Genomic DNA, 17,521 nt, shown 5'->3' with positions numbered 1-17,521 from the left:
ATGCAGCAGCATCTTATCCTATCCATTTTTCTGGCATCCTTTTTGAAAATCTGCACCGGTGCAGGTGAGTCGATTTTAATTAATTGTAGTCTGAACTTGGAAGGAAAGGTGTAATCTCTGTATAGACTATAAATTCGTTCAATAAATCAGATTTGTGCATCTATTTTTCATAAATTGGGGGAAACTAAAATAGCTTGATAAGTAGGAATCTACGTATTGTATAGTAAAAAAAAAATAACTAGGTATATATATATATATATATATATATATATATATAGCCTAACTGATCAAATGTAAGTAAACAGGCGACAACGTACTAATTCCCTACCATTCAAAGCTTTGAGGTAAAACTAATAGTGTCCTGGCTGCATATTAAAGATATCAGCTTAGTGAGATCACATTACATCCTCTGATCAGCCGACGAGTAGCCTATTTAGTCACGATGTACCTGATCATTGTTCCCCTCTGAAAGACAGACTACTGTTTTCCATTTACATTCTTGATGTTGTATTGAGGGTTTAGATTTTTTTTTTTTTTAATTAAACGGCAACAAATATATTTCATATTTGATAAGCTTTCAAGCATAGGTTTATTATGATATTACAAGTAGACCAATAACACATTAAAAACAACTGCTTGAAGTCAGTTTTAGCTGTTATATTTTTGTTATAGGTTCTTTGAAGTCGAAATTACCTTTCATTTGGAAAGGTCCTGTTTGGCTTTTAAAAATCCAGTGTCATCGAGCCGCCTCTCAGATATCATCCAATGTTATAATAGAGCATCTATGAAATTGAAAACACTGCGCAGGCTAACTTGATATATATATATATATATATATATATATATATATATATATATATAACGTATGTAGGATTTAGGGTACTACCCTATGATCACAACTAGCCTCCAACATTAAAGAGATGCTTCCGTCCCGCGCACGGCATATCATCACCCCAAACGCACGCATAAATGCTCTCCAACACCTGCCATATCCATCATAGAGATTTCCCACGCATTCCTTACGAGCGTCACGGCATTGCTGGCAGGCAGATCCACAACTCTCCTTCCCCCTCACCAGGAAAGCACACTGGCACAGTAAGTTCAAGGACATACAGTGAAACTAAAGTGTCTCTGTCTGTCAACAAATCAATGTGCCAAAGATGTCGGTCTTTTAGGTGTCAACATGGTGACCGGTAGATTATGCTGGGCAACTATTAAAAGAAAACGAACAGAGAAGCCCATCAAATCGTTTTCAGAAAAAAAACAGCTCCGTTATATCAAGCAATCCCCGTTCGTTCTTCCACGTGCACCTGCACCCGATACGGAATTCAGCACGAGCCAATGAGAGAGACTTGCGTGCTTGCCGCAGCGCTCGAGAACGAGAAGCAGCATGAGCTCCAACAACAAGCGCTGCGTAAAAAAACGGCAAATCTCTACACAAGCACGTGAGAACTCAGATCTCCTACAGGTAGGTCTAACGGTTTAATTTACAAAATTACAAAAATACATTATCTGTTGGTTTTCCCCAGTGCTGAAATGGGTAACGCGCTCACAAACTACAGGCTGCAATAGACTGCCTGCTCTGCGGATGTGGAGAACACAGTGCTGTCCCCACTGAGAACGAAATTGGATACCATATTATTTTGGATGAAGATTGCAGTCACAGAAGTAACTGATAACATCATGCTACATTGCTTTTGCATCTGATAAGAAGATGCCTTAACCTTGAGCTTTCTCCATTTGAATCCACACAAAAATCCCCATATACCAATTAACCAATTGCTCCCCGAGTGATAGCCTATCAAATTGCTACATCACATTATATCCTAAATATTTTCTCAAATGTGCAAATGCAGATGGTTGAACTGGTTGGTTTAAACACTTGTTCACTGTCTGAAGTCACCCCTGCTCTTCCGGGGGGGTTGTCCCCTTTGCATTCCAAAAGACACACTTATGACCTCATGCCAACCACTTGGATATCACCATAGCCCCTTTTGCTGTCCCATTTGTAAATCTTTGATTATTAAGGTTCTTTCATACCCCCTTGGAATTCAGCCTGGTCTCATAGACTAGACGTAACATAGTAAACGGAAAAACCGAGATGCTCAAATTAGTATGGTATGTAGGGTGGTTGGTCGGGGTGGGTGTATAACGCAAACGTCTAGCAACCCAAAGGTTGCGAGTTCGAATCTCATCACAGACAACTTTAGCATTTTAGATAGTTAGCAACTTTTCAACCACTTACTACTGTTTAGTTACTTTGCCACTACTTAGCATGTTAGCTAACCCTTCCCCTAACCTTAACCCTTTTGGCTAACTCTTCCCCTAACCCTAACCTTAACCCTTTTAGCTAACCCTTACCCTAATGTTAACCCTGTAACCTAACACATAAACTTAATCCTAACCCTAACCCCTAACCCTAACCCCTAACCCTAACCCCTAGCCTAGCTAACTTACCCACCTAGCTAGAGTTCATATCATCAATTTTGCAAATTCGTAACATATTGTACATTTTACAATTTCAGAATATATAATACGAATTGTAATTCGTAACATATCATACGAAATGGGTGATGAACAAATTAATACATAACCATGCAAAATGTAACATATTATACAAAATGGAGTGTAGGATATTTACGTACAGAATAATACGAAAGGCTCTGAGACCAGGTTGTGTAATTAGGTCTATGTCTCTAGGGTAAGCGCCTTATACAACCGATAGGCCTACAGACCATGTTACATGTGGAGAGATGTTTACGGCAGAGAGAACACCATGACATATCTCAGATCTCTCTCGCTGTCTTCGTTTAAAATACCCTAATATCCTAATGATGTCTGCAAATGTGCTGACATAATTATTTATTTTTCTTTCATTGCCTTTTGTTTCTCTTTGACAGTTTACTATTTCTTGGCTGCTCAAAACCTCGCTCCCCTGGGAGTGCGCTCAGCTCAACACCATTGAGTACCCGTTGTTCGACGTTACTTTGCTCTGCATTGGTCTAAAGATCAATGCAGCGTCGAGGTCTGCCTATCAGTAGATCACCTATTGGTTACACAGGAAATCTGATTCGATGCCAATTAACAGAAGCAGGCTCTGTTTGTAGGATAATTGATTGACAAACTTAATTGATTGACATTAAGGACTGTGTTAGTTTAAAACTTGTTCATAAAGACTTAATACACACCATACCTATTCCTCTGAGAAAAAAAAAATTCAAATGCCATTTAAAATACACTATTCCACTCATGCATGGTTTACAAATGCCTTTAGAACATATTCGTCTTTTTGTTGTTGTTGGACAATAGTGAAAAGATAACTGTTCTGATGGTGGTTCTAGTGCATTGGGTAATGGACATGACGTCATCTAGGAAGTGTAACTCCTAGAACTAATTCTACAGGTGGAAGTTGGAGTAGGGGGTTATGTAGGCCAGGGTAGAAGGCGAGGCTACTTGGCCCAATGAAGGCATTAGCCGATAGGCGTTGGTGTATTTTAATTGTGACTTAGCCCACACGTTACACAACCACATTTTGTACAGGGCCCCCAAAAGGTGCAAACCCACTTTTTAATTTTTCTATGCCACTGAACTATTTGTGGTTATAATTTTACATTTTACATTTACATTTACATTTTAGTCATTTAGCAGACGCTCTTATCCAGAGCGACTTACAGGAGCAATTAGGTTTAAGTGCCTTGCTCAAGGGCACATTGACAGATTTTTCACCTAGTCAGCTCGGGGATTAGAACCAGCGACCTTTCGGTTACTGGCACAACGCTCTTAACCACTAAGCTACCTGCCGCCCCTACCTTTTGCTTTTCTTGTATTATTCCCATACCAGAGCACCTGTGGCTGTTTTGGTGCTGGCTCTTTTCTTTGATCAGCTTGAATGTTATTTATTTATTGAGAACAATATGTTAATAATGGCACCATATGGGTACACTCTGTGACCTTCCAAGTCTATACCCCCTGCAGAGTTTATTTGGGTTTATTTTATTTATAGCCGTGATCACGCCAGTACAGAAGGAAATGGGCTTACCAACCAACGGTGGCAAAGAAAAACACCAGGCATTTGAACCCAATTCACAGCACTTCCTTCAGCTCATGGAGGAGAAACCCTTCCAATCCAGTAATAATAACACAGTATATTCCGTTTTTGTATTTGCCATAAATATTCGATTTGCGAGATAGCAGTAGATAGTTGTCTCAGAGCGGGAGCTAGGTGGAAACATGACCAAGTCCATTGTGAAATATTAATACACTTTCAAAACAAACGTGAGGAAATGTGTCGTTTGATGTTAAATATTATTTTTTGTTGTTGTATATATTCTGATAGCGTGTAAACTTGTTAGTGTGCCTTTGTGTACTTTAACAATAGAACATACAATTCCTGTGTATTAGGGGATTTGTATGACCGGCAATAACAGTTGACTTTAAGCAAAACTTGAACAATTCATTGTTTGCGGAAAGAGAAAATAAACGAACTATTGATAATCGGCAGATTTGATAAATATGATTGAAATCTTGCGGATGCGGTTTCTGGCCATACTCCAGAATAACTGCTAACCACTGGTTGTAACAGCCACCTCCCTCTCTCTCCCCCTTAGTTTTCAAAATAGACTGCAGTGCGGAATGTTGTTAACTGTGAGGGTTAACAATATGACGAGTGTATAAACATTGTTTACTCAGATGATGTGATAACTGCCTCCGTCCAGAAAGAGATGTGTGAATGGAGTGTATGGGGCCATAGAATTAGAATTAGAATGTATGGGGCCATAGAATTAGAAATATAATTACAATTAGAATATATGGGACCATAGATTTAGAATTAGAATTAGAATTAATGGGGGCATAGAATTAGAATTAGAATGTATGGGGCAGACAGAGTAGTAGAATGATGACATCAGACCCCAGCCCCTCCCCGCCCCGCCCCTTCTACTCTCCTCCCTGAAATACTCTCCATTGGTTTCAGAACTTCACAGTTTCAATCTGTGGCAACAACTCACATTGTTTATTTATTAATGTCAGGGTCATTCCGCACCACTGCTTTCACAAGGATATTTGCTTTGAAGTGATTGATGGTTGATGCTGATTTTTACATTATATTACAGGCAGACAACAGATTGTGTGATTAGATGCTGTTTGTTATGCACTAAGTATTCTGACCATGTATGGCTTACTGATGTTTGTCATGTTGTTTCAGATTGGTGCTACCAGTCCCAGCACACCTGTGCCACCCCTTGTAATGGTGAGTTTTGAAACACAGTGATGAACAAAAAAATCTCATGTTAAATCTGTCCATACAACACAGTGACTGGATCCTCTTTTTAGCTCATCTTTGTCATGTCACCATTACACGTTCAAGTTATTTAAGGAGGGACTTGACCGTTACAGCAATAAATCCACTTCCTCTCCATCTGACGACGCGTCTTGCTGTCACCCTGACGACGTGTCTTGCTGTCGCCCTGACGACGTGTCTTGTTGTCACCCTGACGATGCGTCTTGCTGTCGCCCTGACGACGTGTCTTGCTGTCGCCCAGACGATGTGTCTTGCTGTTGCCCTGACGACGTGTCTTGCTGTCACCCTGACGACGTGTCTTGTTGTCACCCTGACGATGCGTCTTGCTGTCACCCTGACGATGCGTCTTGGTGTCACCCTGACGACGTGTCTTGTTGTCACCCTGACGATGCGTCTTGCTGTCACCCTGACGATGCGTCTTGGTGTCACCCTGACGATGTGTCTTGCTGTCGCCCTGACGATGTGTCTTGCTGTCGCCCTGACGATGTGTCTTGCTGTCACCCTGACGACGTGTCTTGCTGTCGCCCTGACGACGTGTCTTGCTGTCGCCCTGATGACGTGTCTTGCTGTCACCCTGACGACGTGTCTTGCTGTCACCCTGACGATGCGTCTTGCTGTCGCCCTGACGACGTGTCTTGCTGTCACCCTGACGACGTGTCTTGCTGTCACCCTGACGATGTGTCTTGCTGTCACCCTGACGACATGTCTTGCTGTCACCCTGACGACGTGTCTTGCTGTCACCCTGACGATGTGTCTTGTCTCCTCACTGTTCTACAGGACCAGAGAAGTGGGATCATGCCAACATAGCCTGTGGTGGCCGTGTCCAATCCCCCATCAACATCGTCCACAGGAAGACCTTACCAGACGAGCGCCTCACACCCTTCCAGTTCAGACAGTACCAGGATTCCTTCGAAGGCCTGATCAAAAACAATGGACACTCTGGTATGTTTCATTAAGGCCACTAAACAGTCTTTGCTCATGCCTACCTGAACTCAACAATGCTTGATTTAAATTATGTCAAAAATGTGAACATTTGGAAATATGCTTTTTTACTGAAATTGTTTACATTCCAAGACAAAACATTCTGTTGTTGATCCCCCTACCCCACCACCTCCCTTTAGAAGCATGTCGTTTCCTAGCAACAAACATCTAGAAAGTATTTTTGTTGTCTAATTTCCACTGTGTCATCCCCTCCAGTTCAGGTGAGCGTGCCCCACGAAGCCTATGTGTTCGGTGGAGACCTGGAGACGCCCTATAAGGCGGTGCAGTTCCACCTGCACTGGGGCAAGAACGGGGGACCAGGGTCAGAGCACACCATCGACGGAGAGCAGTACCCCATGGAGGTAATGTTATTTAGGACAGCCACTGTCTGACACACACACACACACACACACACACACATCCGCGCACACACACACACACACACACACACTTTGACATTTTTTTTTCTTTAAATGTTCTTATCAGTGTGAATCAAACAGAGGATCACAGTCCAATTGAAAGTGAGCTGAAACGGAGCCCAGATGAAGGTTTTTAAAAACGACTTTTAGACTTTCTATTGACTCTCTTTTCTACAGCTACACATTGTTCACATGAAACAGCAACACTCAAACTTGGGAGATGCATTGAAAGATCCATCCGGAGTTGCAGTCCTGGGATTTTTCTATGAGGTAAACATTTCAATATGTTTGAATGATCTTTGCCATAGCCAGTCAATCTTTGACTTTGAATGAACATATCCATGGCAACACTTGTAATACAATGTTGAGGGTAATGATATTAAACGCATTATAGGACCCTGCATTTGTCTTGGATGTGATATACTGTATGTTTATATATTGAGATGTATTTATGTGTATGTACAGTGCCTTCAGAAAGTATTCACACCCCTTATTCTACATTTTGTTGTGTTACAGCCTGAATTCAAAAGGATTCAATTGTTTGTTTTTTCTCTCAACTGTCTACACACAATACCCCATAATGACAAAGTGAAATCATGTTTGAGAAATATCTGCAAATGTATTGAAAATGAAATACATAAATATCTCATTTACGTAAGTATTTACACCAGAGTCAATACTTTGTAGAAGCACCTTTGGCAGCGATTACAGCTGTGAGTCTTTCTGGGTCAGTCTCTAAGAGCTTTCCACACCTGGATTGAGCAACATTTGCCCATTATTCTTTTCAAAATTCTTCAAGCTCTGTCAAATTGGTTCTTGATCATTGCTAGACACCCATTTTCAGATCTTGCCATACATTTTGGATAAGATTTTGCCTGTGCTTTGCTTCATTCTGTTTATTTTTATCCTGAAAAACTCCCCAGTCCTTAACGATTACAAGCATACCCATAACATGCAGCCTCCACTATGCTTGAAAATATGGAGAGTGGTACTCAGTAATGTGTTGTATTGGATTTGACCCAAACATAACACTTTGTATTCAGGACAAAAAGTTAATTGCCATGCCACATTTTTTGCAGTATTACTTAAGTGCCTTGTTGCAAACAAGATGCATGTTTTGGAATATTTGTATTCTGTACAGGCTTCCTTCTTTTCACTCTGTTAATTTGGTTAGTATTGTGGAGTAACTACAATGTTGTTGATCCATCCTCAGTTTTTTGCTACCACAGCCATTAAACTCTGTAAATGTTTTATAGTCACCATTGGCCTCATGGTGAAATCCCTGAGTGGTTTCCTTCCTCTCCGGCAACTGAGTTAGGAAGGACGTCTGTATCTTGTTGTTACTGGGTATATTGATACACCATCCAAAGTGTAATTAATAACTTCACCATGCTCAAAGGGATATCCAATGTCTGCTTTTTAAAAATGTTTACTCATCTACCAATAGGTGCCCTTCTTTGCGAGGCATTGTAAAACCTCCCTGGTCTTTGTGGTTGAATCTGTGTTTGAAATTCACTGCTCGACTGAGGGACCTTACAGATAATTGTATGTGTGTGGTATAGAGATCAGGTAGTCATTTAAAAATCATGTTAAACACTATTATTGCACACAGTGAGTCCATGCAACTTATTATGTGACTTGTTAAGAATTGATTTACTCCTGAACTTTATTTAGACTTGCCATAACAAAGCGGTTGAATACTTATTGACTCAAGACATTTCAGCTTTTCATTTTTAATTAATTTGTTTAAAAAAATACAAAAAATTGAAAAACATAATTCCACTTTGACATTATGGGTTATAATGCATAGGCCAGTGACACAACATCTTCATGTAATCCATTTTAAATTCAGGCTGTAACACAACAAAATGTGGAAAAGGTCAAGGGGTGTGAATACTTTCTGAAGGCACTGTATGCTCGAGTCATGATTCTTATTTTGTAACATTGTCAGGAATCTCTCAGTGCCAACAGAAAATATGATCCCATTGTAAAAGCTCTCCAGAGCATCAGTACGACTGGTGAGTATATTTCATAACTAATGTATATGTTATTGTCGTATCTTGTCGCTGCTGGTGCTCATTGCTGTCAAACAAAGGAGTCCGCTCATACTGAACCTTTGATCATAAGTTTATTCATATCACAAGATTCCAGCATGAGTGACGGATGTCATGACACCCGGAGAGCGACTTCCCAGATTGCAATGGTCGCTCTAACCTCTTCTTCGTCTAGCCCATACTTATAAACAATGCAAAAATATGGGTTGCTCCCTCTGCTGTCCAATCACCTGTCTCCCCTGGGGCGTCACCCCACAAATGGCTACTTTTTAACTAAAATAAACATTCTCTCCGATTCCACTTAAAAACATTAACAACGTCATAATCTTCATATACGACATTATTCAGATCCATTTAGCTAAAGATATGGCATGTATCATACAATTGATTCACAAAGCCACACTCACAGCTGGGACATTGAAACTAGTATCTGCTAAGATTAGTGTATCTTTGTACAGACGTGGTCAAAAGTTTTGAGAATGACACAAGTATTGGTCTTCACAAAGTTCGCTGCTTCAGTGTTATGAGATATTTTAGTCAGATGTTACTATGGTATACTGAAGTATAATTACAAGCATTCCATAAGTGTCAAAGGCTTTTATTGACAATTACATTAAGTTTATGCAAAGAGTCAATATTTGCAGTGTTGACCCTTCTTTTTCAAGACCTCTGCAATCCGCCCTGGCATGTTGTTAATTAACTTCAGGGCCACATCCTGACTGATGGCAGCCCATTCTTGCATAATCAATGCTTGGAGTTTGTCAGAATTTGTGGGGTTTTGTTTGTCTACCCGCCTCTTGAGGATCGACCACAAGTTCTCAATGGGATTAAGGTCTGGGGAGTTTCCTGGCCATGGACCCAAAATTTCGATGTTTTGTTCCCCGAGCCACTTAGTTATCACTTTTGCCTTATGGCAAGGTGCTCCATCATGCTGGAAAATGCATTGGTCGTCACCAAACTGTTCTTGGATGGTTGGGAGAAGTTGCTCTCGGAGGATGTGTTGGTACCATTCTTTATTCATGGCTGTGTTCTTAGGCAAAATTGTGAGTAAGCCCACTCCCTTGGCTGAGAAGCAACCCCACACATGAATGGTCTCAGGATGCTTTACTGTTGGCATGACACAGGACTGATGGTAGTGCTCACCTTGTCTTCTCCGGACAAGGTGTTTTCCGGATGCCCCAAACAATCGGAAAGGGGATTCATCAGAGAAAATGACTTTACCCCAGTCCTCAGCAGTCCAATCCCTGTGAGTGTCGTCAACACTCTCACCTGTGTTAATGAGAGAATCACTGACATGATGGCAGCTGGTCCTTTTGTGGCAGGGCTGACAGATTTTTGGCGCCGGGATTACAGATATGTTCTGTGTAGCAGATACTGTTCATCATTACACAGTTTAATTTAAAGACTGAGGAGATTTGATGTCTTCACTAATGTCTTCGATGCGTCTTGTCCTATCTGCCTCCAGATGCCAAATATTTTCATGAATTCATGCCAAGATTAATGTACAATTTGTATGTAACTTGTGTATCGCAGATACAATTTATCTCAATTTGTTTCAGTGCTCTATGTTTCTCTCGTTCTCTGTTGACAAGTACCAACACCAATGTTTTGCTAAGATTAATATCACTTCTGTGTGTCTCCATTTGTTTCAGTGCTCAATGTTTCTGATGGTGCGCTGTGCTGTTGCAGGTACTCAAACCTCTCTGAGCGCTGTGTCTCTGGAGCAGCTGATTCCTCCCCAGCAGAACCTGACCAACTACTACCGTTACAAGGGCTCCCTCACCACCCCTAACTGCACTGAGTCTGTGGTCTGGACCGTGTTTGAGAAGCCCATCCCTCTCAGCAGAGACCAGGTACAGCAGCCGTTTAACCCAACGTCTTGTTGGTACATTAGGAAACACTCTGAAAGCAGAACAGTTATGTGGTGGAGAGCTGTGGATTTCAGAGCAGTTATGTGGTGGAGAGCCGTGGCATTCAGAACAGTTATGTGGTGGAGAGCCGTGGCATTCAGAACAGTTATGTGGTGGAGAGCCGTGGCATTCAGAACAGTTATGTGGTGGAGAGACGTGGCATTTATGTGGTGGAGAGCCGTGGCATTCAGAACAGTTATGTGGTGGAGAGCCGTAGCATTCAGAAGAGTTACACTACCATTCAAAAGTTTGGGGTCACTTAGAAATGTCCTTGTTTTTGAAAAACTAAGCAATTTTTTTTGTCCATTAAAAGAACATCAAATTGATCAGAAATACAGTGTAGACATTGTTAATGTTGTAAATGGCTATTGTAGCTGGAAACGGCTGATTTTTTAATGGAATATCTACATAGGCATACAGAGGCCCATTATCAGCAACCATCAGTCCAGTGTTCCAATGGCACGTTGTGTTTGCTAATCCATGTTTATAATTTTAAAAGGCTAATTGATCATTAGAAAACCCTTTTGCAATTATGTTAGCACAGCTGAAAACTGTTGTGCTGATTAAAGAAGTAATAAAACAGGCCTTCTTGAGACTAGTTGAGTATCTGGAGCATCAGCAATTGTGGGTTCAATTACAGGCTCAAAATGGCCAGAAACAAATAACTTTCTTCTGAAACTCATCAGTCTATTCTTGTTTTGAGAAATGAAGGCTATTCCATGTGAGAAATTGCCAAGAAACTGAAGATCTCGTACAACGCTGTGTACTACTCCCTTCACAGAACAGCGCAAACTGGCTCTAACCAGAATAGAAAGAGGAGTGGGAGGCCTCGGTGCACAACTGAGCAAGAGGACAAATACATTAGAGTGTCTAGTTTGAGAAACAGCTTAATTAAATATTACCCGCAAAACACCAGTCTCAACGTCAACAGTGAAGAGGTGACTCTGGGATGCTGACTTTCTAGGCAGAGTTGCAAAGAAAAAGCCATATCTCAGACTGGCCAATAAAAAGAAAAGATTAAGATGGGCAAAATAACACAGACACTGGACAGAGGAAGATTGGAGAAAAGTGTTATGGACAGACTAATCAAAGTTTGAGGTGTTCGGATCACAAAGAAGAACATTTGTGAGATGCAGACCAAGTGAAAAGATGCTGGAGGAGTGCTTGATGCCATCTGTCAAGCATGGTGGAGGCAATGTGATGGTCTGGGGGTGCTTTGGTGGTGGTAAAGTGGGAGATTTGTACACGGTAAAAGGGATCTTGAAGAAGGAAGGCTATCATTCCATTTTGCAACGCCATGCCATACCCTGTGGATGGCGCTTGATTGGAGCCAATTCCCTCCTACAACAGGACAATGACCCAAAGCACAGCTCCAAACTATGCAATAACTATTTAGAGAAGAAGCAGTCAGCTGGTATTCTGTCTATAATGGAGTGGCCAGCACAGTCACCAGATCTCAACTCTATTGAGCTGTTGTGGGAGCAGCTTGACCATATGGTACATAAGAAGTGCCCATCAAGCCAATCAAACTTGTGGGAGGTGCTTCAGGAAGCATGGGGTGAAATCTCTTCAGATTACCTCAACAAATTGACAACTAGAATGCCAAAGGTCTGCAAGGCTGTAATTGCTGCAAATGGAGGATTCTTTGACTAAAGCAAAGTTTGAAGGACACAATTATTATTTCAATTAGAAATCGTTATTTCTAACCTTGTCAATGACTACATTTCCTATTCATTTTGCTATATTTCCTATTCAAACTAATTTCATGTATGTTTTCATGGAAAACAAGGACATTTCTAAGTGACCGCAAACTTTTGAACGGTAGTGTACAGTTGAAGTCGGAAGTTTACATACACTTAGGTTGGAGTCATTAAACCTTGTTTTTCAACCACTCCACACATTTCTTGTTAACAAACTATAGTTTTGGCAAGTCGGTTAGGACATCTACTTTGTGCATGACACAAGTAATTTTTCCAAAAATTGTTTCCAGACAGATTATTTAACTTATAATTCACTGTATCACAATTCCAGTGGGTCAGAAGTTTACATACACTAAGTTGACTATGCCTTTAAACAGCTTGGAAAACTCCAGAAAATGATTTCATGGCTTTAGAAGCTTCTGATAGGCTAATTGACATAATTTGAGTCAATTGGAGGTGTACCTGTGGATGTATTTCAAGGCCTACCTTGAAACTCAGTGCCTCTTTGCTTGACATCATGGGAAAATCAAAAGAAATCAGCCAAGATCTCAGAAAAAAAATTGTAGACCTCCACAAGTCTGGTTCACCCTTGGAAGCAATTTCCAAACGCCTGAAGGTACCACATTCATCTGTACAAACAATAGTACGCAAGTATAAACTCCATGGGACCACGCAGCCGTCATACCGCTCAGGAAGGAGATGCGTTCTGTCTCCTAGAGATTAACGTACTTTGGTGCGAAAAGTGCAAATCAATCCCAGAACAACAGCAAAGGACCTTGTGAAGATGCTGGAGGAAACAGGTACAAAAGTATCTATATCCACAGTAAAATGAGTCCTATATCGACATAACCTGAAAGGCCGCTCAGCAAGGAAGATGCCACTGCTCCAAAACCGCCATAAAAAAGCCAGACTATGTTTTGCAACTGCACATGGGGACAAAGATCGTACTTTTTGGAGAAATGTCCTCAGGTCTGATGAAACAAAAATAGAACTGTTTGGCCATAATGACCATTGTTATGTTTGGAGGAAAAAGGGGGTTGCTTGCAAGCCGAAGAACACCATCCCAACCGTGAAGCACGGAGGTGGAAGCATCATGCTGTGGGGGTGCTTTGCTGCAGGAGGGACTGGTGCACTTCACAAAATAGATGGCATCATGAGGAAGGAAAATGATGTGGATATATTGAAGCAACATCTCAAGACATCAGTCAGGAAGTTAAAGCTTGGTCGCAAATGGGTCTTCCAAATGGACAATGACCCCAGTCATATTTCCAAAGTTGTGGCAAAATGGCTTAAGGACAACAAAGTCAAGGTATTGGAGTGGCCATCACAAAGCCCTGACCTCAATCCTATAGAGAATTTGTGAGCAGAGCTGAAAAAGTGTGTGGGCAAAATTCACCCAAGTTATTGTGCGAAGCTTGTGGAAGGCTACCCGAAACGTTTGACCCAAGTTAAACAATTTAAAGGCAAAGCTACCAAATACTAATTGAGTGTATGTAAACTTCTGACCCACTGGGAATGTGATGAAAGAAATAAAAGCTGAAATAAATCATTCTCTCTACTATTATTCTGACATTTCACATCCTTAAAATAAAGTGTTGATCCTAACTGACCTACGACAGGGAATTTTTACTAGGATTAAATGTCAGGAATTGTGAAAAACTGAGTTTAAATGTATTTGGCCAAGGTGTATGTAAACTTCCGATTTCAACTGTATGTGGTGGAGAGCCGTGGCATTCAGAACAGTTATGTGGTGGAGAGCCGTGGCATTCAGAACAGTTATGTGGTGGAGAGCCGTTTCTTTCAGAACAGTTATGTGGTGGAGAGGCGTGGCATTCAGGACAGTTATGTGCTGGAGAGCCGTGGCATTCAGAACAGTTATGTGGTGGAGAGGCGTGGCATTCAGAACAGTTATGTGGTGGAGAGACGTTTCATTCAGAACAGTTATGTGGTGGAGAGCCGTTTCATTCAGAACAACACTATATGTCTCCTACAAAATGCTCTGTTAACACTCCTGTGAAAGACAGTCTGTCAGTCTGGCTTTGAGTAGTTGAACTAAACCTACTAGTAGATACACTGTTCATTTGATTTGATATGATGATACTTATTGTTACTGTTGGTATCAACTGTGACTCAGTGACCTTTTGTGTGTCTCTGCATTGGGGTTTCTGTCTTCCAGCTGCGTGTGTTTTCAGACCTCCAGTTTAAGGATGGCAAGAACATGGTGGGTACCTTCCGGCCGGTGCAGCCCCTGAATGGCCGCGTGGTGTACCGTTCGGGAGGCGCAGTGGTACTGGCCAGCGCCGCGCTCCTCGTGGCTTCCGTCGCCACGGTGATGGGACTGTCGCAGCCCAACTAGAGGAAGGGCATTCCGAGCGAGCCACACCCACCACCAGCATGAACACCATGAGTTCTCAGAACCGACCACAAAAATCAACAGACGCACTAAAACTACGGCACCAACCAACCGACAATCACACCTTTGACAACTCTCAGCCCGAAAATGGCCCAGGCACTTACAATGCATTCTAGTGATTCATTAGTTTCTCGAACTCTAGAGTATTAGAGCTCTCGAAGTTCTAAAGTTCATGAGTTATGCCGTTCATAAGTTCAACATTCCCCTCTCTGTTCAGTGTCAGGTCAATTTAGAGTCCTCAGCCTAAAGTTACCATACAAAATGTGAGGACCCTCTGCTCTGTGGTCGCTGCTGTAGTCTAGATATAGATGCCTGTACATCCATGACCTGGTTGGCACTGGACTGGCAAGTGATCATGTTCTTGAATGGAACGTGTTAATGGTGGCTAGTTGCTATTAATAGCTAGCGGTCATAAATACTCTCCAGTCTCCAGTTTATAACCTAGGAGAGGAGAGGAGAGCAGAGAGATGCCATGGCCTTTCCCTCTGCATTGCCAAGTTCCATGAACTCCCATTATCGCCACCACCGTCACCAGTCAGGGTGGGCATTCTATGCCACCCACCATGGGCCGGGCAACATTATCTGAGGGGTAAGGAGGACGGAGGTCCCCTAGCAACACCTGAATCACCCGCCCAGGGGTAACTAAAGGGCACAGGCTGACCCACGATGAACACAACACACCAAACAGTTCTAAGTGTTAAAGTGTTTAGAAGCTGAACTGTCCCTGTCCCGACTCCCAAACCCCCCCCAGTCACACATGAGCTCAACGAGGAGGAAGAGGAGGTGGAGGAAGATGACGATGCGTTGCCGGAGTGATGAGCTTTTTCCGGCTCCCTCCAAAACTGCTCTGACAATAGGTCATGTGACAGGGGGCGATTCTGAACACACAGCTTCTAGAAGCTGAATAGGGAGTTTACACAGCAATATTTAAGATAAACCAACTAATTGATTGATAAATAGATAGATTAATCAATTGATGGGATTGATTGATTGACAGATTGATTGATTGATACTTATTGGACCAATGTCATTATAGTATTATTACCAATTATCCACATCAAATGTTTAGCATTGATCTGCATGTTGTCTCTCGCTCTCGCTCTCTCTCTCTCTCTCTCTCTCTCTCTCTCTCTCTCTCTCTCTCTCTCTCTCTCTCTCTCTCTCTCTCTCTCTCTCTCTCTCTCTCTCTCTCTCTCTCTCTCTCTCTCTCTCTCTCTCTCTCTCTCTCTCTCTCCTCTCTCTCTCTCTCTCTCTCTCTCTCTCTCTCTCTCTCTCTCTCTCTCTCTCTCTCTCTCTCTCTCTCTCTCTCTCTCTCTCTCTCTCTCTCTCTCTCTCTCTCTCTCTCTCTCTCTCTCCTCTCGCTCGCCGTAACAGAACTAAAGAACCAGAGACACTGTACAACTCTGACACAGCTTTCTACCTAGCCACCCTAGACACTTCAGTAACTGTATACTTCTCCACCAGCTCATGGCCAATTAAACTTCCCAGGTTAATCTTTGAGACACGTGACTTGTGTTCATGTCTTCTATTACAGGGTCTCGGATGCACTGATGTTACCTACTGTGAATTACTACTCCAATATTATGATTTCTCATTTTGTTTATTCTGAGGGTTTCTATCAGGCAAGAGATATGTGCAATTCTCTTGTGATGTAAGACAAGACGGATTGAACTAGGAATATATTATACATGTTTCATAACTCACCAATGTTATATTACATTTCTATACTGTGTAATTTGTACTGTATGTACAGTATGGGTATATTGATATATAAGGACACACTGTTGATGTTATTAATATATAGCTAGGAATGTAAAAGTTTATATATATATATATATGTATCGACATCTATCAGAAAGAAAACCAATCCCCCCAAAAAATGAAAATGACTGCATTATCAAGTGTTTCTGACCAATTCAAAATATGTTTACTCTTCAATGTTCAAAAGTATTGAATGGTTTCGTTCGTTTGTTTGGTTGCAATGCTTGAAAATGTTATATACGTGATATGGAGAATGTGTTCCGATTTAACAATAAACTACTGACATGCCTTTTTAATAAGTTGGTCTATCTGGTTCATTGTCAAAGGTATGTCAGTTAGTATGAGCAATAACAGGTGTATAAGTATGTGTGCTCTTTGAGTTCAATCACAAACACAGGTTTTTTTTGCCTCCGCTTCTGAGTCACTGTACTGCTCCATAACCCTGGTGTTACCCTAAAAGGTGCCAATCGAAGATCAAGTGTTCTCTCTCTCTGGCTCTCTTTATCTGGAGGTTTGGACAGACTTCTCAGTTTCCTGTCAGCCTCCTGGTCTAGTTGGTCCGTCAGAGAGTCTGATAGATCTCACTACTCTAATCCTTTTCTAATTGACTTCTTCTGGATGTTTGGGGGGCTGTCCTTGGCCTGAGTTCTCGCACACACACACACACACACACACACACACACACACACACACACACACACACACACACACACACACACACACACACACACACGCTCGGAGACAGGGCAAGCTAACGGCACTCTAGACAGTAGACACTCTAATCTACAAGGCTTGGAACAGCCTCCTGAATTGTAGATTCAAAACATTCAATCTCAGTCTGTGGGGTTTTCCGACAGACAGATTGCAGGTGTCCGGTAAACTCATTACCTTTTTTAGAGATCTCCGTCTCTACATTCACCCCCCGCTCCTCCCCCTTCCTCTCTGTCTTTCTTGTCATTTAGGAATTAAAAGCCTTATCGTGAC

At 41.8% G+C, this 17,521-nt stretch overlaps 1 protein-coding gene across 1 annotated transcript; it reads left to right on the top strand.

The window, feature by feature from the left end:
* ca4a (carbonic anhydrase IV a) lies at positions 1-14,719 on the top strand (the record flags this gene model as incomplete). Its single annotated transcript, XM_084178304.1, has 8 exons — positions 1-64; positions 5,204-5,248; positions 6,077-6,241; positions 6,497-6,642; positions 6,877-6,969; positions 8,651-8,717; positions 10,443-10,606; positions 14,540-14,719. 8 exons carry the CDS (start codon positions 1-3, stop codon positions 14,717-14,719), a joined length of 924 nt encoding a protein of 307 aa, XP_084034430.1.
* Between the last annotated feature and the right edge of the window lie 2,802 nt (positions 14,720-17,521).

This window comes from Coregonus lavaretus (assembly GCF_964263955.1).
Source record: "Coregonus lavaretus genome assembly, chromosome: 15".
Classification (NCBI taxonomy): domain Eukaryota; kingdom Metazoa; phylum Chordata; class Actinopteri; order Salmoniformes; family Salmonidae; genus Coregonus; species Coregonus lavaretus.
The sequence above is the reverse complement of the archived record's forward strand: the minus strand, read 5'-3'. Positions and strand labels throughout refer to the sequence as shown.